A 21,236-nucleotide genomic window follows, 5' to 3' on the forward strand; every position below is an offset into this window, starting at 1 on the left:
TTAAACATTGGATTTTGGATGGAATGAACCACCCTGCAGTGATGTTGAGGCACTGATCTCTCTCTGGTGCCATCGAACAGGACCTGAGGGAACAGCATGGAGCTGTATCAGGGGAGGGTAGGTTGAAGATTAGGAAAGGGCCATTCACAGAGAGGATGGCCGGGCACTGGAACAGGCTCCCCAGGGTAGCAGTCGTAGCCTCCATTCTAGACAAGCTTCTCATACATAGGGTTTGAATTTGGGGCAGTCCCGACTGGAGCCAGGAGCTGGGCTCAATTATTCTTGTGGATCCTTTTCAGATCACAGCAATCTGTGATCTTATGCATATATTTCCTTGTGGTAACAATTAACTAAGTTACATGCCCACTATTCAGACAGCTAGAAGGAAGTGACCTGAATCCTACCAGGCATCTTAACTTTCCAGATGATGCTTGATGTTACTCTGGGTCCTTTGGACCTAATGCCACAGTCATTGACTGGACTTAGTTCACAGTGCCCTGCAGAAGCAGGCAGCTCATGATTGTGCAGACTTCTCTACATGCCCCTGAGCAAGCCCTCAGTAAAAGTAATGTGTACAAACGGATGAAATTTAGGCAGGCAGTTTGGCAGGCTTTATTAATCAAGGTGTCCCTGTTTGGGAGTAAGTCAGAGAGAAAGGATGGATGCATTTTGCTCATATTGCAACTTTCTGATTACCACGTAAACTTTATAGAATAGTTTTAGCACAAAATGAGTAGAAGAATTTATTGTGATAAAATTAAAGACTCAGGAGATTTTTATTTCAGTAAGTTTTGGAGCACTATTGCAGATAAAATGCTTAGTATCAGTACTGAAGTGGTACAGAATATTCTGGAAAATCTTTAGGAGTCTGGGAAAGGCAATGTACCCTGGAAATCATAGTTAAAATAGACCTAAAGCTTAACATCATGAGAGATTGTTAAATTATTTAGCAATTTGTTGGACAAATAGCATAATTCTCAGGGATGAATATATAACTATACAGTGTCTGTACATAGTGAAACTGCTACTGTCTCACAGTGATTTGTTGCTGATTTTAATAATGGAAATCTTTAAGTATGTTAATGTGACAACATCATATATGACTATATATATGACAGATTTTTCCTGTGGAAGTTATTTCAAAGGAAGAAAATTCTGGTGATTTCAGTGTTATTTTCTGATTTCTCTCTTTTTGCTCTATTTTCACTGTAGTGATATAAGAAGCTTAGACAGAAAATGCTACACAGTGTATAATATCACTAAGCTAATCTGAAGCATGATTTGCATACAACCTGTGACTTTTCTGTTTCCATAAATAGAATCTCTTCTGATTTAAATAGCTTTTGAATCTCATTCTCATGTTTGTTTTTAATTTTACTTCTCCCATTTATTCATTTTCTCCATTTTTTTTTCTTGCATGCAAGGCCTTTTGTTTCTTTTACGGACTACAGTGTAAGCAAACCCATCCGTCCAACTCCACCTCTGGCACCACCTTATCTACGGAGTTAGACTGTGGCAAGTTAATCCGAGAGGAGAGAGGGATTCGAACACAGCCCTCAATTCATACTGTGTAGTCAGGAAAGAAAAAAGGTGTGTCCAATGAAACCATTAAACAGTGCACTTAATGACAAAGATGGTACTCACCAAAACACAGTTAATGTCTTCAAAGTGCCTTTTCCTCCAGTAGGAGATAAGCTTATCTAATGCAAATTGTCAAAGTCCTGGAAATTTGGGCAGTTTAAATGCATATCACAGAAAATAATTACACCTACAGCAAAGAGTGAGAGCAACAGACTATAGCAGATTTTAAGAAATGCAATAGTCTCTATGTACAACTGTCATCTTGTCATTTCATTGGGTAATACACTTTTTTTTTCAGGTAAGAAATATTGTATACCTCCTTCTCATTTTCAACCAAACTTGAGTAAACCCATGGCAATTTCATTACTAAAAGCATGGAGAAGAATTTCCCTTGGTCTCTGGTGAAGCATTCAGCAAGTGGGCCAGACAGTTCTCTATAAACCTCAGAAAATAGCCTGCAGGCTCCATTAACTTTCTGAACCCCTATTATAAACAGCCAGAGATTTTTAGCTGGCATATATTATTTCCAGTGTCAATATTTAATGAATTTAGTACATCCATTTAAAATTCATTAGACAACGCCTCCAAGTAACTATCATAGCACAAGATCGTATCTATCAGTTAAATTTTATGCCATGTAACCATTAACATTAAAGAACATAATCAGTGAAAGCACCCTCAGGCACTCTCAGTATATATGTACCTTTCATAGAATAACTCTGTTGACTTGGCTTGAGTAATTCATGTTGTAGGGCTTTATAACAGGAAAATCTTTTATGACATAAGTGGTAGTAAAAATCATGATATCATTATATCAATTTATGTTGAACTGGATAGCCTTGCTTTTTTTGTTTTTGTTTTGGCACATTGAAACACAGAAGGAAGATATCGAGGAAGCTATACTGGATGTTTTTTATACCCTGGAAAGATCATCAGTTTGATTTCTATCAGTCCTATGTTTGTCTGGGGACTGCCAGAGCAGGAGACAACAGGCTGGATCTATTGATGCCTCAGAAAAATGTATGACAATAATTTGGGATAAATACACAAAATATATAGAAATGTGATCTCATGGGATATCATGAACCATTGCAAACGTCCAAGTTTTCAAGCCCTGATTACCATTTTATCTGCATGTCATTATATCCTGTCTTACCTTTGGTTTCACCAATTCATTTTCTACCCCTCACACCTACTTTATGTTTTCTTGCACACTGCAGTTCTTCCTCATCAAACAAGTTAATGATCTGTTTTATTGAGGGACCATTTCTGGGCTCTACTGCAATTAGAAAACTTGTTCGAGTGGTTGCCTTCATGCTCAATCACCAAAATGATCCAGCAAACTCCGCTGTCCTCTTGAATTGTTTCTCTCATATCTGGTTTCTGAATATACTGTGCTTCGCTTCTATTCATTTTACAACTTTTAGTCAGCAATATTTATAGTGGCAGTATGCTTGAAGCTGTTGCTTTTGGGTGGTTTGGGGTGGCTTTTTTATGAAGACATAGTGCTCACAGCTTGACTATAACAGTTCTTCTCTGCCAGTGTTCTTTCATGTATGAGTTTATGCTTACTCCAGACACTGCAAGAAACTGTCTTGCTCAAACTGGAATTTTAACTTGTTTGAACAGGGCCTTGAAAACTCAGGTTCTTTATAAAATGATCCTTCCTAGCACTGAAGGCCTGAATAAGATCTTCACTATCCCTGATTTTGAAAAAAAAAAAAAAAAAAGCACTCTTGTCTGCAATTTCCTAGTCAAAGAAACTTAAAACTAACTAAATCCAGCTTCTCTCAGAGTAGAAGGAAAATTACTAATGGGCTTATCTTCATCATTGCTCTGTGCAAGAAATCCATCAGCTTGCAGCTTCTACTACATTCCTAATCACTGTTTAAACGAATGCAGAATCCAGAAAGTTTCTGTTACTTTTTAGGTAAACATTTTCACAGCTGTCAAAGAAACAGTCACATTGTTAGTGATTATTTTGCAGGCTAGGTGTCCCCAGAGGCAACCTTGCAGCCTCCAGCTTGCCAGTGGGAATTACAAAGCAGTTTCACCTTTCCCTAACTACCTAACTACAAAAAACATTATTAGAAAGTTTTTCCTTAGCAGTTATGCCAGCAGTTAAGGCAGAGAAGAGCAGGCATGCCAGTTGAAAACTAATAAATCTACATTTCTAAACACAATTTTTGCAAGGTTCACCATGTGTCCAGAAAAAGTCAGGTGTGTTCAGGTTAATAGCAGGGTTTGAGAAAGGGGCAGCCCAGGGAAGAACTTTTAGAGCCTTAAAATATGTTTGACCTATCAACACTCTCCACTTTTAAACTGTTACACTTTGAACTTTGGCCACAAAAAAAAATACTCTGTTCACAAATGATTGCAATTGCATTTTCCTCACTTGCATTCTTGTGACTGTAGCTGGGACCCAATGGTCAGATCATGTCCCCTCTCAGGTGTGTGTCAGCACTGAGTTAGAAGCTCTGCCTGCGATGGAAGAGCCACAATAGTCTGTCAGTTCTGGCAACACCAGTAGAGCATAACCAGAACTATTGGGGGAGAAAAAATGGCTATAAATGTACCCTTGTGTCATTTTTATAGTATTTTTTTTTTACTTTGCCATAGTTGCATTTTAATTAGGGACTCCCAGAATATTCAAACAGTGCCTGCAGAAACAAAATGCTCTATTCTTTGACACAGAGAAACCACTGACTTCTGAAAGTTACGGGGTCATGCACAAACTAGTCCTTGTCCAATGCCAGGTTGGTTTGGCTGGGGTATTTAGTGCCATTTGCTGCACTCATTACACAGTCTGCATCCAATTAGGCAAAAATACAGGTTGCACAATGGAGATAGAATGAGACAGGAGAAGAATGAAAGGAACAAAGGCAGTACAAGAGCAGCCTTTGAACATCTAAAGGGGGGCTATAAGAAAGGAGACAGACTCTTTGTCAGGGTATGCTGTAATAGGACAAAGGGAAATGGTGTCAAACTAAAAGAGGGGAGATTTAGACTGAATATAAGGAAGCAGTTTTTACAATAACAGTGCTAAGGCACTGGAACAGGTTGCCCAGAGAGGTGGTGGATGCCTCATTACTGGATATACTCAAGGTCAGGCTGCACAGGACCCTGAGTAACCTGATCTAGCTGTAAGTGTCTTGGTTCATGATATAGATGACCTTAAATACCCTTCCAACTGAAACAATTCTACAATTCTATGATTCTGGGAATATGATCACCATTTCAGAGAGCTAGGATCAGAGTGGCTTAGCAACACACCTGCAACATGCAGCTAGAACAAGCACACCAATCATGCTTTCTGCATCTGGACTGATATTTGTTCAAAGTACTGCCATACATATCTTCACGTCCCTGTGTCACCTCTCTTGGATTAAAGCTTTGAAAATTCACATCTGTAGCTCTTCGGGAACAAAGGTGTAGAAGAAAAAAAATCCCTATCTCAGTGATGTTCTTGCAAAAAAATATTTTTTGGTAAGTTATTTGGTCTATAAATACCTTCTCTTCTTCAAACATCCCATCCATAACCCCATCTCCAAACATGACTGTGGCCAGCTGTGCCTGCAGTGAGCAGCCCTGTTTGCATCTGATGGTTTCTGAGATCAGCAAGTAGCTGTACTGATTTATTTTTTATTTTTTATTTTCTTTTGTATAAACAGGAAGCTGAGGAGCTGTTTATACAATTGAAAAACAGTTAAAATAATCCATGGATTATTGTGACACTGTTTTGATAGTCACCATTCAATAGAGTCTGACAGTTCAAAATCCTTCATTTAGTGATCTCCTCATGCAATTAGCCATTAGTGACAGAACACTCAAACAGATTCTTAATGTGCTGCAACAGCAGCTCACTCACTAGGAGAAACTATTTTGGATATTTCTCCTTCAGTGCACCAGGAAAAAACAAATCACTTTTCTTTCAGCAGAAGACATATGTCAGTGTCCCAGTGATGAGTTTTTCACACTGAGGAAGGAACAGCAGGAGAAAAACCTTGTTTTCAGCACTTCCTCCTCCGTGGCTGAGCTAGTCAGGTGTTCTCTCCAAATAAAATCTAGCCTTCATCCCTTGATTTTGATAATTCTCAGTTGTCTGGCACAGCACACTGGTTGCCTTTTTTTTTTTTGTTGCTTGTTTGTTTAGCTTCCTTTTGCTTGTTTGATTTTTTTCAAGGTGTTAAAAAACCAATTGAAGAATCTTATTATAGCCAGGGGTATGTAGCAATAGTCTGATAAAGTCCAACTACATATTTATTTTTATTATTATTAATTTCTAACTTACTTTATGTTATCTACTAAATTCTGAATCTATAATTAGCTTAATACAGTCTTCTGTATTGGAGTCAAGAAAGGATTTGAGATCTGCATGAGCAAGCTTTTTCATCCTGCTTCAATGACCAAAGGGGAAAGAGGAAGAAACTCAAGCAAAAATGAGGCCCAAATCCATTCTGTTTGTAAAAGATTTCCTTTAACTTTCATAGGTCATGTACTGCAGCATTTTGGCATTACTAGGGTGAGAAAGTCAAGCAGGGCAATTCCTGATTTCAAACATCTGTTCAATACCCTGATTGCATGCACAAGCTTTGAGATAAATAGGATGTTGAGCCATTTTTCCTGGGACTTAAAAGAAAGCTCTTGTCATGTCTGCCCTCTGACCTTCTGAATGATCAACCAGACCCCTAAAAGTTCAGAGTATTATCTCAAATGGCTCTTTCAGACAACCTCAACCTCTCTGTGAAGGCAGAGGCAGAGAAGGACCTGTGTACCGCAGGCTTTTAATGCACTTTGGCACCTCCAATAGGTTTTCTTCCAAGAGGTGGAAGTATTTCAGATACAGGGATGATCATAACATTGATCAAAGTTGTAATTATGTCCATGAACATCGGAATATCTTTGAAAGATCAGTTCAAGATACCTTTAATTCATTGCTCCAGGTTGAAAGTGGAACCAGTGAGGTGCTTCACAAGTGATGAAGTCAGATGTTAGAAAGTTCATATACATAATGTCAGCAAATGTCTATGTGCAGACGTAAATGACCTTCATGAAACCACTTTGCTGATATGAAATTAAAAGATATTTTGATAACTGCCTTGTCTGACTAATAAAAATCAGTTTGGAAAATTTGATTACAGGCATATTAACAAGGCAATAAACTGTACTATGTCTTCTGCAGTAATCATCCCTGCATGCACACTGCAGAGATTGATGACTATTGTTAAAAGCACACACAACATGCAGGTTGGTAAAAAGAAGAGGGGAAAAAGAATAAGTTTGATCATTCCTACAAATGTTTAACATTTTCTGTTCCCTGTTTTCCATGGAGCACCAGAATCACTTGGTAATTTAGATGTTGAAAGTTCAGTTAAAACTAAGACAGAAGAGAGAATTTATCTATGCTAAGTTAGCTAGTTAGAATAGTTAGTTTTATTAGTTTGGAAATAAGTGGTGCTATGCTTTAAAAAGCCTGAATCAATATATAAATAATTATGTATTAAGATGATACTTGCATTACCTGTTGCTTACAGAGGGCACAGGGCTGCCGCAGATACCATTGACTCTAAATCCAGTAACACCAAAATTCCCATGTTATGTTATCTAGGGGGTTATTTTAATGATAACTGCACCTGCACAGTCCTGGCTATTACCAGAATTTAATTCAGAAAAAAAAACCAGCACTGTATCCTGGACCATGACTTTTATACTTTGGTCTGGCATGAATTTATTGTAGCTTGATTTATGTATATTTAAGAATTTCAGATGAGCAAAAATTAGGCTTCTCAGAGATAAAACATGTTAAATTCCACATGCAACACTTTATGGTATCTTTGCAAGCAGCTAACCCCACAGATGGATTTGCTGATACCTGCAAGATCATATACCTTCAACCACAGACACACTAACATGCTGATGTCTTGGGCTCATTTGCAAAATCAGGGTTACTCACTGCACCCAGAGTTCATACCGGACAGGAAGAAGGGCAGCGTGAGGAGTTCACTACAGAGGAATCCCTTTGCTACCTTACATAAGTGATCTAGCCTCTAACCAGGTTATCCTCTCACTCTCTTCTGCATTTGAAAATATTCCTCTGGAATACGTGGCTACTAGAAATGTTGGATTTTCTCTTCTCTTTCTTCTCTTCCAAAATCATATTGGGTTATACTTTTTGAAGCCCGTGTAACAGAAATCACAAAGAAATTGAGTTATTAGTGGATAAGGAACTGAACACTACTCTCCTTGCAATGGTTTCACTGGTAGAAGAGAATTTCTATTTGATATAAAGAACCATGTCTGTATGCTGTTGCTCTCATTTGACAAGAGTTGTTGAATTAACCAGATGTGTTAAAACCGAGCAGTTCTGCAGTTCTAGAAAGGCAATGGTAGTGGGATTTATTCAGTATGATGGAGGTAAGGTGGTTAAAGCTTGTTTCACACTGCTACCATCACTTCATTTTATGTATTGTTAATCTATACAAATTTGCATGAAACAATCTTCTGCCTTGCTAGATGCTTCCATTGAAAGCCTCTTTGTGCTTTTTGTGTTACAAGTAATTATTCCAGCAGAAGATTGTAAAAGATTTTTCCACTTACCTGAAATGTCTTTGTTAATGTTGTGATGGTGGAAAGAAAAAAGATTTCTGTTTGCTTTCTAAACTATTCAGCTACCTCATTCTTGTGGTAATTTCTCTCCTTTCTTTGGCACAAAACATTTGAAGAAGATTCTTTCCAATGAGAAAAGAGGATTGAGGAGTATGCAGTATTTTGGAATTGCCTATTAATTTAGTGAAGGGAACATAACTAAACCACAAAGAAATCTTCATTTTCTTTAGTATTGACAATGAAGCAGGGCTGAGGTACATGTGATTTTAAAAAAGAAGGTCTTTTTTCTTTTAAGGTCAGAGGGAAAGTTACCTGTTGAAAAAGGGTAAGTCTTACTATGGGAAGCCAACAAAGAATCACAAATCTATCCAGAATTTAAGAAGCATTAATATCAGCTTTAGTTAAGCAAAAATTAAATTGATTTCAGTGGAAGGCAGGTTAGGCAAAGAAAAAGTGACTTACAGACTTCACCTGTTAGAAATTAGGGACCTGCTCAAAGCTGTCGGAACTCACCAGAGAAGCTTCCTGAATCTGCCTTTACGTGCTGAGATCCTTTTTTCTAAGAGCCACAATTTGATCACAGGGTATGGTTGAATTCTGTCTTCAATGAAAATTGTCTAATGCAATTTCTATGTCCCAACAGTGTCTTTCTTTCAATGCTATAATGGAGGAGCTTGGCATTTCACTCAAGCATCAGAAGAAGTTGAAGAAAAGGTCAAGAACTAAGGCAAAGTCTTCATTCACAAGTATCCTTACTTGCCACCAGAGGAGGACACTGAGGAAAGAAACCATAGCATGAGCAGGAGAGGCTCCTGGGAGAAAATATCAGGAACAAAAACTATGCTGCCTACAAGTTGATTGTGGTGGGATTTCTGAAATACAGACATTTACCTTGTTCTTCAGAAATTCTCTGTGGTTTCTTTTTTTTAATCTAGAGGTACAACAGTTTAAATGCTCACATAGACTGATGTACTGCTACTAATCACCTGGAAAGTGTCTCACTATTTCTTTTGAGATGGATTTGTATGCTCACCTGGTTTGCATCTCTCTTCCCCTCCCCACGCATCGCTGTATGTGCTTTCTAAATAAATAAATAAACAGGAGACAGGGATCTTTTTTCCAATAATCTGGGCGTGTTATCTTTTTTTTTTTTTTGAAGAAAACATTACAATTCTGCTAAGTATAACTGTTTAGAAACTGGCATCCAGAAAACCAAAATAAGAATCTGTACAATTAACTCCTAAATAATGACTACAAAAATGCACAAAATACTAAGGTATCAAAGAATTAGTTATTCTTACTTTTCTCTAAAGTTGTAAAGAACACTCTTCAGGTTCTTATCTGTGACTAACTTGGCTTTTCCTATCTTCTCTCTTTCTTATTTATTTTAAAATGAGATAATTTAGTAATGTCATGACTCCAGGTGCTAGATGTTCAGAAGGAAAATCCAAAAATCACAAAAGTAATGATCAGTGAATAAGCAAAGGGAACACTGACATCATCATAGTGCCATATCCTCTAGCTCCTAATACTAGTAAAATTATTATCAACTTCAAAATGAAAATCACCTAGTTCAATTTATAACAAGCCTTGAACAAAAAAATAACATCTGACAGAGCTCTAGCTGGGAAGCAGCACCTTGCTATCCTACACATTCAGTTGGGTATGGGCTCAGGGCAGTCTCGCACCATGAACACTTCTAGACTTAATGAAAGACTGGAAGAAGGGAACCAAAGAACTAAGCTACAAATTGCTTTTCTGCACAGTGCACAGAGCTGGGTGAGATTAAATCGTGCCAACAATATTTGCTTAAGACTTTGTTGAAGTTCATTACATAGTGTTCAGCAAAGTGTCAAATTTTATTGTCCTTCTTATATTCCCCCAGGGAACTTATTGCTAAACACTGATTACCTTTGCTTTATATCCACGGACATTTTCTCTGCAAAAGCAGACAGTAATGGTATAAACTTGTGTGAAGAAATCTCTCCTCCATCTTTTTCTCACAGCACCACCCTGGGCAGCCCACACTGACTGGGTGGGTCAATGGGAAAAAGAACGATGTTACTTAGAAAAGCCTTGCTTGAGAAGTAATACATTTCTATATCACTATAAGCAAGAAGACACCTCAGTTCACTTAGCCTTTCCATGCGAATCAGATTTCCTAAAACTCATGACAGTATCACTGCTTTGCCCAACACTTTCTATTATTACTGCATATCCTTCTCAAAACAGGATGCCCCAAACTAGATATGCTCTCTCATTTGAAGTCTTACCCTTGTGGAGGTGGGCAAAAGACCTGCTTATTGTGTCTCAAAGGCAGTACCATTGCTCGTACACTTTGTGATGAGGTCCACCTTGATTTGACTGGGTAAAATGAGTTAGCTCTCAGTGGTACAAGCAGTGATGATTTCAGCCTAAGTTTATGTCTGTGTCCATACAGAATGACTTTTTTTTTTTTTAATAGGTTGATTCTCGAGTATCTCAGTTTGTCCAGATCAGTTTGTCCTTGGCCATGCTTTTTGCCTTAACAAGTTTGATAGTACTTGCAAATTTATTAAACACACCCACTAAAGACAAAGTTTAAAGGAAACCCAGCTGCCTTGTAAATCCTCACATTTTGACAGTAAAGTCTTGAGAGTTAGTGCAGTTCTACATTTTCAGCTACCACACAGAATATGTCATCTGTTCTATCAACCTACTTGTTTATGAAAATATCACATAGGATGGGATCAAAAACTTATTAAAATTGAGACGGAGGAGCTCTTCCATCACTTGTAGGGCTCATGAAGCTGTTAAAGAAGAAAATTCATCAGATTAACAGGACCTGGATTTGATAGATTCATATTAACTCTTGCTCATTTCCAACCAATTACTTATGAAGCAGATAGTTTATACCAGTGTGTCCAGGTACCCATAGTTAAGCTATCTGGATCAAAACTTCCTATATTTTTGTTTTTCCCCCATTGAAGACATAAACTATGATTGAGGTTTTCCAGCATTTCCTACTTATCCTCCATGTGTTTGTCTCAGAGATTTCAAAGCAGTCAGCCTCTGGAAAAACAAGAGCAGTCTTTCACAGTGACTACAGTAGAAAGCTCAAATCAGTGCTTGCTTTTGGGAAGCTTAGTCTGTTGCCTACTACAGTAACATATTGAATTGATAAGCAGTAATTAAGAAAAACAGCCCCTGGCCCTGAATGCTCATAGAGGATCTCATCTTTCTGAAAGTAGTTTCTTTTATTTATGTTATCATCAGGTTAAAATAGGCCTTGCAGACCACTGTCATGACTGAAAAGCAAGTTATTATTTTTAAGTCTGAGTAACTCTATCACTCTGCCAACCACAGCCTTCAGCTAAGACATTTTAAAATGAATAGGTTCAAAGTGATAAAAGATTTATAATCAGGTCCTTTTTTTTAAAAGGCGACTCTTCTGTGGCTTAGACCTTGAGGTTACAGAAATCTGAGTTCAATTTTTTTAAATATCCAATAATGTTTTCCTGAAACTAATAGGTAGTGTTTTGTTTACTGCATTTTAAATTTCAGCTTTCCCGGTAGTGGCCCACCCCTTAAAAAGAAAGATTCAGGGAAAAAAAAAAAAAAGAATGAGTTTTTGCTGTCTGGAAAGAAATATATGAAGAAACAATAAATAGAACATACTTGGTTCTTCTTTATTTCCTTTTTTTTCCCTTCTTCTTTTTAGTAGCTTGAAAGACTCACAGCATATTAGAAAGTCTCAGATGGCACCTTATGAAACTACACTTACTGCAAAGGAGTTAACCAGCCTGCCATGATTTCAGGAAGCAACACATCACTAAGCGTGGCTGTGCCCTTCTCTGCCATCCCCAGGAATGAAGGTTCATGATGGGTTATAAAATTCACTTCATTCTAAATTTTCCCCCAAAATGGGGTGGACTCTAGGTGGGAACCACCTAGAGAAACACAGTTCTGAAAAAACTCTGAGGAGCTGCAGACCACTAACACAATCCATTGCTCTGTTTCCTGTCTTGGCATTTTCATGGCACCACTGTCATATTCTGTAACTCCTTTGCAGATTGGCCTCCTTTTGAGAAACAATAGAAAGGATTAACAGGAGACAGTGAAGGAACTGAAGGGATGCTTGGTCTCACTGCTCATGCCTCCGGCCAGCAGTGACCTGGTGCTGGTTCCTGATGTGTCCCTATGCCCACACCTTGCATTGGCCATGAGCACCGCTCACAGTAGCCGTGGACATGTGGGACACCTGCATGGGGGCTTGAAACCAGCCTAGCTCTCACCTTGGTTCAACAGCGTATTTGATATTTCAGCTAATTATCAGTGCATCTAAGATGGTTTGGGATCCATTTACTTCCCACTAGTATTTGAGGATTCAGCCAAGTCCTCTGATTTGGAGCTGTGACCTTTTCCAACCTCTTCAAAACACATTCAAGTCACTGGTTAGACCTCTCATACGCCTCTCACAGACAAGTCCCAGCTCCATATGCCCACGCACATGCAGTCCATTCACAGTTACACGTCTTACCTTCTCTACTAGATTTGTTTAAAACAACAAACAAAAACGTTTTTAAAGCACCTTCACTTCTGTGTCACTGGAAACACTGTCCTTCAGTTCAGATGCTAATTGTAAATTCATGACACGGCTGGGAAAGCTGTTTTCTCTTGAGGGAGGAGGGACAAGCACAGGGCAATCTTACACATCGACACGGTAGCAAACATGATTACTGCGACCTTTTCACTGTATCCCAATAAACATTTTTTTCTGTCTTCTTTCCTGCATGGCAGCATGCAGTACAAGATAAGCCTGATTAGAGATTATACATTAGGAAAGCAAATGTCCTCATCAGATCTCTGTCTTGGCAGCAGCACGCATGCATCCTCATTGTTTATAAAAGAGAAATACAATACTGACTGATGCTGTTGAATGGCTTTAATATGTTTCATTACAGAAATGGTCGTGTTTTCATGTTAAGTGATCTTTCCTATACCACTACCCACCATCAGACTGTGGTCTTACTAAGGACCATTAAACATCCATTAACTTCCTTGAGAAAGTGGTAAGGCAGGCTCAGCAGAAAAGAGTGAATATTGGAAATATGTAAGCAACTGTTTCAGCTGTGTGCACAGGGCCCAGGCCAACACTATGATTGATAAGCTACTCCAAAACAAATGAGAATCAGGTTATTGCCTTCTGAGCCCCTTGTCAGAGGACTGCATCTTGTTGGTCTGCTGTAAACCTGTAATCCCATGGGGCATTTATTGACTGCTGAGCTTGTCCCTTAATTGCTCTCTGTCAGGTTTGCAGGAGTCACAATTCCTCAAGGATCAGAGCTGCCACTATTTAAAGATATGTCACTTACATCTGTCAAACAACTGAGATTTTGCTTCAACCCCATCTATCGATAAAGACGTGTAATTTCTGTCTGTTGAATTCTGATTCCTGTTTGCCTCTCTTAACCTCCCCCAAATTCAAGCTGTTATCATTAATGCAATCATTACACAGCCATACTGGTAAAACATGAAGCTCACCTTTGCGTTTCTAGTCTTTAACAGCCTAAGAGATGAAACTCACATACTGGTCACCATGATGTGCCCAGAAAACAGCAGCAGCTGCTAAGAGCCAGTGGCATGAGGCAACCTTACAGATGTGGTAGCCTCCAGCTCGGACAAGATGATGTCTGGGAGAAAGCTGGGTTTCCAGCCTGATTCTGAATAATGAAAACAGTGAATAAAAAGACCTCAGATTCCCCCCAGACTTCCTAGAAAGCCCCAGGCACTCTGTCATGAATGTTGACAAGTAACGATGTTGATCCACAGTCTGCAGAATTGAACACGTCAGACTTACAAATAGAAAGGAAGGGGCAGGAACCTCACTCCACTATATAGTCCATAGGAGACTTTCAGGCACAGTGGTCCATCTTAAAAGTCTAGCCCTTTCATTGCTGTCACCCCATGGCAAGCCAGCTGCGCTCAGTAATGACTGCATGCCCTTACTCCTTCCCTCCCTTCAAGGAGGAATTCTCAGTATGAACAAAAGTACCATGCACCATTGGGAGCATATGGGCAATCCTGTTCTGAGAGGACAAAAAAACTTAGCATCCTGATCATGCTGCTAGGTCATTTAAAGGCACCTTGCAACTGCACCTTCAGTGCTGAAGAGACCAAGAAATGCATTGAAAAGTGACTACTAGAGAAGAAAAGTATCTTGAACTAGCCACTAGAGCCATAAATTTCATGTAACAGCTGAGAGCACTGACACCAGCCCAGCAGGAGCACACAGGTGCTAGACACCAAGCGCTGTGCATTATCCTAATGAATCACAATTACAGAAACACCTGAACCAGATAATGCTGTGCTCATCCTTTCTGAAATGCATACAAGCATGAAGCAGCTTGTAACGCTCCCTCGACTCCCCAGTGGTTGTAGATAAGGTGCTGCTTGGAAGCAGTTAGGTTTGCCTCAGCAAGATCCATGTCACATTATTGAGTACACATCTTTAGCCAAGATTTTCTTTCAACTTCGGGCTCCACGCAGCACCACCCACCCATCAACTGAGAGCATTGTCCAAACACTCCTTGAGCTCTGACACTCGTGCCCCCTGCCCTGTGCATCCCTTTCCACGCCCACCGCGCTGTGGTGCAGCACTGTCCCTATCCCCCAGCCGCCCCTCCCCTGACACAGCTCCATGCCGTTCCCTCGGGCCCTGTCGCTGTCACACAGAGCAGAGCTCAGCGCTGCCCCTCCGCTCCCTGGGAGAGCTGCAGCCGCCACCAGGCCTCCCCTCAGCTCCTCTGCCCTGTGCTCAGCACACCCAGGGGCCTCAGCTGCTCCTAATAAGTCTTGCCCTCCAGATGTCTGCAGTTCATTTTTCCTTCCTCAAGCAATCACCAATTCCTTTCTTCCTAGCAGGAAGAACAGGACTGACCTGGCCTACAGTGTGTTTGCACCTGCAGCCAGCCTCTGCCCACCAAAAGAAAGATGGCACAGGGCCTTGTGTTGCAATAAGTGCTGTCTGTCCCAGCAGTTCTGGAAAGGGCAGAGCCCATAAACACAAAACAGGCACACAGGTGCTCCTAGAGGAGAGTACTTGAGATCTGCTATGGAAACAGAGATTTTGCTATTTAATAGCCCCAAAATACAGCAGGGAGGACTCCTCACCTTGAATACCATGAGAAGAATTAATAAGGATGGATAAAGTGCTAAAAGCTAGGATGTTACTGGTTGCAGATCTGGTAAGGAGACGGGATACATTTAAAACGTTACTGGGTCTACTCTCTACTTGCAGATGTGCTCCAGCCCAGTGAGTTGTTATTCAGATTGCCAAACGGTTTAAATAGCACAGTTACTCATTAGTTGACACTTTTATATATCCTTTGGGTTCTGCCCTCAACTGACATCATACAGCTTTCACTTTATAATACATACAGTAAATGAGATGCTGTACGAGACGTAGATTTTCTTTTTTCAATTGGGTTTTCTACAGAATAAAGCTGTCACGCTGGGTTTTTTTAATTATTTTTTGTTTTGTTTTGTTTTGTTTGCTTGTTTGTTTTTGTGGTTTTGGTGCTTAGTTTTCTGAAAAGCGTGTACACTCAGCAAAAGCATCCCATAGTTTCTGAAAACTGTGAGAAAAAAGCAACCCTTCAGCAAAGATTTTCAAACAATTGATTAGGATATCCCAAAAGCAAACGGAGGTTTTCATCCTAGAACTGCCTACCATCTCTTACTGGAAGCTACAAGGCTAAGAAAATATTCTGATCTCAAAAAACAGGGAGGCAGGACCAGATGAGAGCACTGTGGATGATATATCAACCTTGTGGAGAGATGAAACAAACTAGCAAAACCGGAGGGAGAGAAAACATATCACAGGGAGATGGATTGCTGTTTGTTGCAGGATGACAAAGAAGTTGAAAGCTTTGTTCTGGCAAGCCAGTAGTGAGTTCCTTCACTCCCAAGCAGCAGTAATGGGAAGTTGTTAGTGAATTTTCCACAGATGGGGTTGAAACTTCCTTCCACAGGATTTTACTCATGCACAAAGCACCAGATCGCTGAAAATTCAGACTAGAGAAGCTACTCTTATGTCCAGATCACTCCAGTTGCACCCTGCGAATTGTTAACTCTTCTTGTTGGTACAGAGGAAAAGGTGTCTTTGTTTTAGTGTGTGAGCATGGAAGGTAATCTATTAAAATCTAGTAGAAGTCTCTTTTCAGTGAGTCAAGTATGAGCTATGCTATTTAAAGAATTTGGATGCTCAAAAATACAGTTAGATCCCAGCAGAATATTCAAAACCAGTTGCTCATATCAAGATATTTTCTCTTTACCCCAAAAGTAAACAGTGAACAGTACCCTTTAGTGTGACTTAGCTTAACTCTAATTCCTTACCAATCACGTCTCTAGAAATGGAGAAACATGAGAGTTCACATCTAAAGCAGCCTGTTACAGGTAACCCTAATACATCCGGATACTAACTTAGTTAACCTAATGGTGTAGGGTTAGTTACTGCTGTTCCACAATCCATATTTGATGATTTTTAATCACCTTTAGTCTGTGAAGAAATCGAATTTTATAAAAAACACAATTGTCCCCCAAAACTTTCAGATCTCTACAAAATACTGATATTTCCCTTTCATTTGATAGTTATCAAATGTTCAGGTTTTATACAAATGCGCTCAGAGAAGTAGAGGGCTGAACTCTTCCCTGACACTCAGAAAGAGATGCAGGAATGTTTGAAAAATATTTATATTATGATTTGTAAAGCTCCTGCACCTGCAAAAAACAAATATCATGTCTAAATTGAATCAAACTTAGCAAGCTAATTTAATGACGCCTATTAAAGATTGTACCATATTTCAGCAAACATTTTTTTTAAATTACAGCATTTGCAAGTTTCACTAGGGGAGACCAGTATAACCTTTAATGTCTGGAGGTAGATTTTCAGCAGGCAGCTCCAGAAATTGTGGGGAGCCTTAGGGTCTTTATGGCCACTTTCTCTTCCTTGCTTAGAAGCTGTTGCCCCACGCCTAATGAAATGACAAGGCCAAACAGAAGGAATTTTTCTCCTTGTTGTAGACAGCACTGAACCCTGTTCCCTTTAGAGAAATCCATGTCTCTTGAGAAGGCACAACCTTAAATGCTCAGAGGAAGACAAACACGTTGCCTAACAAGCGAACAGCAAGAAATACTGCTGTCACAGATAACTTAAGCTTCAATCACCCTTCTGCAGGTCAGCATGTTTACTGTTTCTTAATTGCTAGTGCAGTACTTTTTCATGGGCTACCAGCTCTAAATGAAAATGGAGGCTTTAGATCAGAAGGAATGATGTCTTTAGCAGTTAATCTCTCTAATCACAGGGTTTCCTAACTGCTAATCTAGCATTTTGTTATCCAACAGGGATTTACCCGTTTTCATTCAATCAGATTGTTTGTCAGATTAACGGCTTGCTCAGAGGGCAGAGGCTGGGTATCAGTCTCTCGTGGGCCGGGGCAGGAGGATATGGAGGACATCTGCACCGTGCAAATCCTCCCAGAGGATTTCCCACTCAGAGGTGTTGAATAGGTTACCATTTGTTTTTTAAAAACATTGTGCACACCAGTGAATCTACATCTTCACTGGAAAAACAAAATGAAGTGGTTCTGCTTTTTTTTAAGGGGGAAGAAGAGAAAGCACAAGAATCAACTTTCATATGTATTTGACAGATGCTGCTCTTGTCAGAAAGATGTCACTCAGAAAAGACAGCTTTTGAAACCTGGCAGGTAGTCTCTGTCTACTACATGTCTAAGTTATCTGCCCATTTCAGTGCATATCTGGAGTACAACTGCAACCCATTTAGAAGGCCCTCGGATAGTGCAGTGATATAAAGTCAGATATAAAAGCTTATCTGACTGCTTAATTAGTGACAGAAAACTCGCCCAATTACTGATGCCTAAATTAGCTTTTACTGCTTCTGTTCTTTGCGTGCATAGTACCCACATCTGCACGCAGCTTGGGTACAGTGATGTTTTAAATGTCTCGTCTTGCTTTCCTATTAAAAAAAATGGTGACCTCAAAAACAGTCCTTGACAGCAGAACTTAGTGACAGATGCCATAATCAAAATAAAATTGTCTTAATGCCATACCTAATTAGCGTGTTATATTTGACACTGTTATCTAAAGGTTTAATTAAGTAATCATAACACCTTTTGTTCTGGGAAACAAGTATCAGGTTAGATATAAGGAAAAATTTTTTCTCTGAAGGAGCAGCGAGGCAGTGGCACAGGCTGCCCAGGGAGGTGGTGGAATCACCATCCCTGGAGGTGTTCAGGAACTGTGTGGATGTGGCACTGAGGGACGTGGTCAGTGGGCATGGTGGGGGTGGGCTGATGATTGGACAAAGTGATCTTAGAGGTCTTTTCCAACCTTAATGAATCTACAGCTCTAAGTATTCCTTCTACTGATTTTAATGAATCTAATGCAAGGCATTCAACAGGAGAAAACATGAATTATTTATATTGCTTTCAGCTTTATCTCTGCGAGTAAGTTACCAGAGCATCAGCAATATGTCCACCTCACAAGCACGACTTTTAGAAAAAATTAAAAGCTGGAAAAACATGGAAAAATAACAGACAATGCACTCTCCTACCCCTTTTGGAAATGTCTTCCTGAAATCAAACACTAGTGACAGCAGTTCAGCTTTCTTCCTCACCACAGTGTAGAGAGTAGTGAGGCTGAAGAGACTGTTGGACTGACCCTTGAAGGTATGGACCCATGAAAGAAAGCAGATTGCATTCAACAGAGACACTAGAGGAGGACTAGAATCGACCAGTACCACAACTGGAGGGCATTTTGATTTGTATACTATTGCCAGAGCTAACGTATCTAAACTGTGCTGAATTATGCAGTGGCATCAGCTTGGCTTGTTTGTTTCTGCATTCAAATCTACTTTGCAGGATAGAGCATGCCCCTCTTGCCCATACCAATTTCAATTCTGGCTTAGTGGACAGTAATTACTTGAAATACATCCCTAAGATTGAAATTCAACAGATTTCTGAGAGGTGGACACTTGACTCTGATAAGTAAAATATAAATTGTTAGAGACTATCTGGTTGGCACATAGTCAGCTGTCCTATGAAAAAGCTTGAAACTAAAGTAGCTGATAGCAAATGGAAAAAAAAATTAAGATGACAAGCTGTGACTGTGGGAAAGATGGTAATCTTACACCAAGAAATTAATTTTGTAAGTTCATCAGCATTATCCTAGCAAGAAAACACACAGCACTGAACCATTTTTGTATGCAGCAGTGGCACAGCAGGCTGGAAGCTCACAAATTATTTTTAGTCACTGAAGAACCAACTCATTCATATACCTAATGGGTTATATGTCTAATAAAAGACTGGCTGCATCTCCTTTATAGTCCCAAGGAACTAGTTCTTTGGGAGTATATCACACAGAACAAAATGTCAAAAGAGACATTCAGTATTTTATTATCAATTCACATTTTCATAAATAATTTGAATGCTGGAAGACAATAAACATTTGTAGAGTACCCTAACTTGACAGTATCAACAAAAACTCAGGAGGAGCTCTGCCTGGCATACAGATAGGACCAACTTTTCCCTGGTGGCCTGGCACAACATATAGCTAGCCAGGGCATTGCTGCACTGAGTGACCTCCTGATTCTACTTTTGCTAATGCTTGCTGTGCCAAAATGCTGGTATGGATGCACTGATACCCTCTCAAACATGGAAGCCTGAGCAGCCCCCAGATGGGCACTGTACCTCCCTAGGCTCAGTGCCCAGGAAAAGAAGCTGGCTCAGCCCCACCATGGGTTCCTCACCCAGCTACTACTGATGGGAAGGAGGTCCCATCCAAGGCTGAGTAAACCTGGGAAAGTGAAGGGGAATAGTGTGGCCAGACAGAGATGTGGTAGAACATACTTCATTTAGTTAGTTGTACACAGCTCATAGTGTGCTGCAAGTTCTCACAATCCACAGGAAGAGATAAACTGCATCTCAAGAGCTAGAAAGTATAAGATAGCCTGACTACTTATATCAAAGAACAATGAGCAGAAGTAGTTCATGCTGATGACTAACTAATGACCGTTAATTAGGACATGCATAAGGTACAGTAGAGGCTCATAGTGCAGCTATGGGGCACAAGTGTAATAGGAAAAATGTACTGAAAATATATGACTCCAAAACCCACCCTAGGGTGGGCAATATTTCCTCAGAACATTCAGAAATAAGCTTGCCGTGGAGAAGCAGAGATTGAAAGGACTGGGCACAGAGCTGGCAAACAAAGCTGGAGATGTGAAGCAGGTTGGCTTGACAAAACAGATCTGTTAGAGAAGAATGAACAAGCACCATGAATGCATCAAAGCAAAGCCACACTCCCATTGCATCATAAAGCAGTATGCATTTCCAATTATAAATGAGGTCCAAGCCTATTCTTATACCTTCTTTCTCAGAAAATAATCCAATGGTTGGAAAAAAATGTGACAGGGTACTTAGATGAAGATGGCTCTTCAACATACTTTTCACCCCTTTGTCCTGCTTCCTTGAGAATGCTGTGTGGCTGGGTTTCCCTTTACATGTCTCTGCAGCCCTGGATTGAAATCATACTTTTCACTTCCAGGGATGGCAGCCTTGACAAAACAAATGTGGTGGGAAAGGAAAGAGTAAGGGGGCTGAAAAGGCAGCAAGAGAAAAGGAAGAAAGAAAGGGGATAGGTGGCATGACAGCTAATCTCAGTGTAAATGTGAGCAGAGCTGGTCTTGCCCAGAGCTCAAGAGCTGTATTTTGAAATAACCAGAAGAACACTCAACTCCTTTACATGTCATTCTGTTTACAATGAAATACAGGGAAAATTCCAGGCCTGTGTTCATTATACAAATACTTTCTCTTTAAAGGTTTGACCCAATGTATTCCCTAAACCAGTGACACGGATCTACAAATTTTATACAGCAAGAAACTGCTAGGAAAAGGATAGAAAGTACAGCTTTCTATCGTGTCCTTTCTGTATAATCCACACAGCTGAAATTATTTATAGCAGAGCAGTGCCCAGACTAAATCAGCCAAGGC

The 21,236-nt window shown here is 39.8% G+C and overlaps 2 protein-coding genes across 5 annotated transcripts in view; one reads left to right on the plus strand and one right to left on the minus strand.

Annotated features, from left to right (window-relative positions):
• The window catches only part of GRIK1 (glutamate ionotropic receptor kainate type subunit 1), a 157,937-nt gene extending 148,645 nt beyond the window's left edge, over window positions 1–9,292 (plus strand). For 2 of the 4 annotated variants that reach the window (XM_065741800.1, XM_065741797.1), the window contains 2 exons: window positions 1,425–1,592; window positions 8,831–8,892. In XM_065741800.1, the coding sequence (XP_065597872.1) occupies window positions 1,425–1,574 (150 nt within the window). In that variant the 3' untranslated portion in view covers window positions 1,575–1,592; window positions 8,831–8,892. Of the gene's footprint in view, window positions 1–1,424; window positions 1,593–8,830 lie in introns of all 4 variants that reach the window. The other 2 variants (XM_065741799.1, XM_065741796.1) reach the window with 1 other exon arrangement.
• BACH1 (BTB domain and CNC homolog 1) overlaps window positions 1–21,236 on the minus strand; it is a 506,041-nt gene that overhangs the window by 428,929 nt on the left and 55,876 nt on the right. The gene's annotated exons all lie outside the window — the stretch shown is intronic.

The sequence above is a fragment of the Cyrtonyx montezumae genome, unplaced genomic scaffold, assembly GCF_038088225.1.
Source record: "Cyrtonyx montezumae isolate F1298 unplaced genomic scaffold, pur_monq_1.0 scaffold_3, whole genome shotgun sequence".
Lineage (NCBI taxonomy): Eukaryota > Metazoa > Chordata > Aves > Galliformes > Odontophoridae > Cyrtonyx > Cyrtonyx montezumae.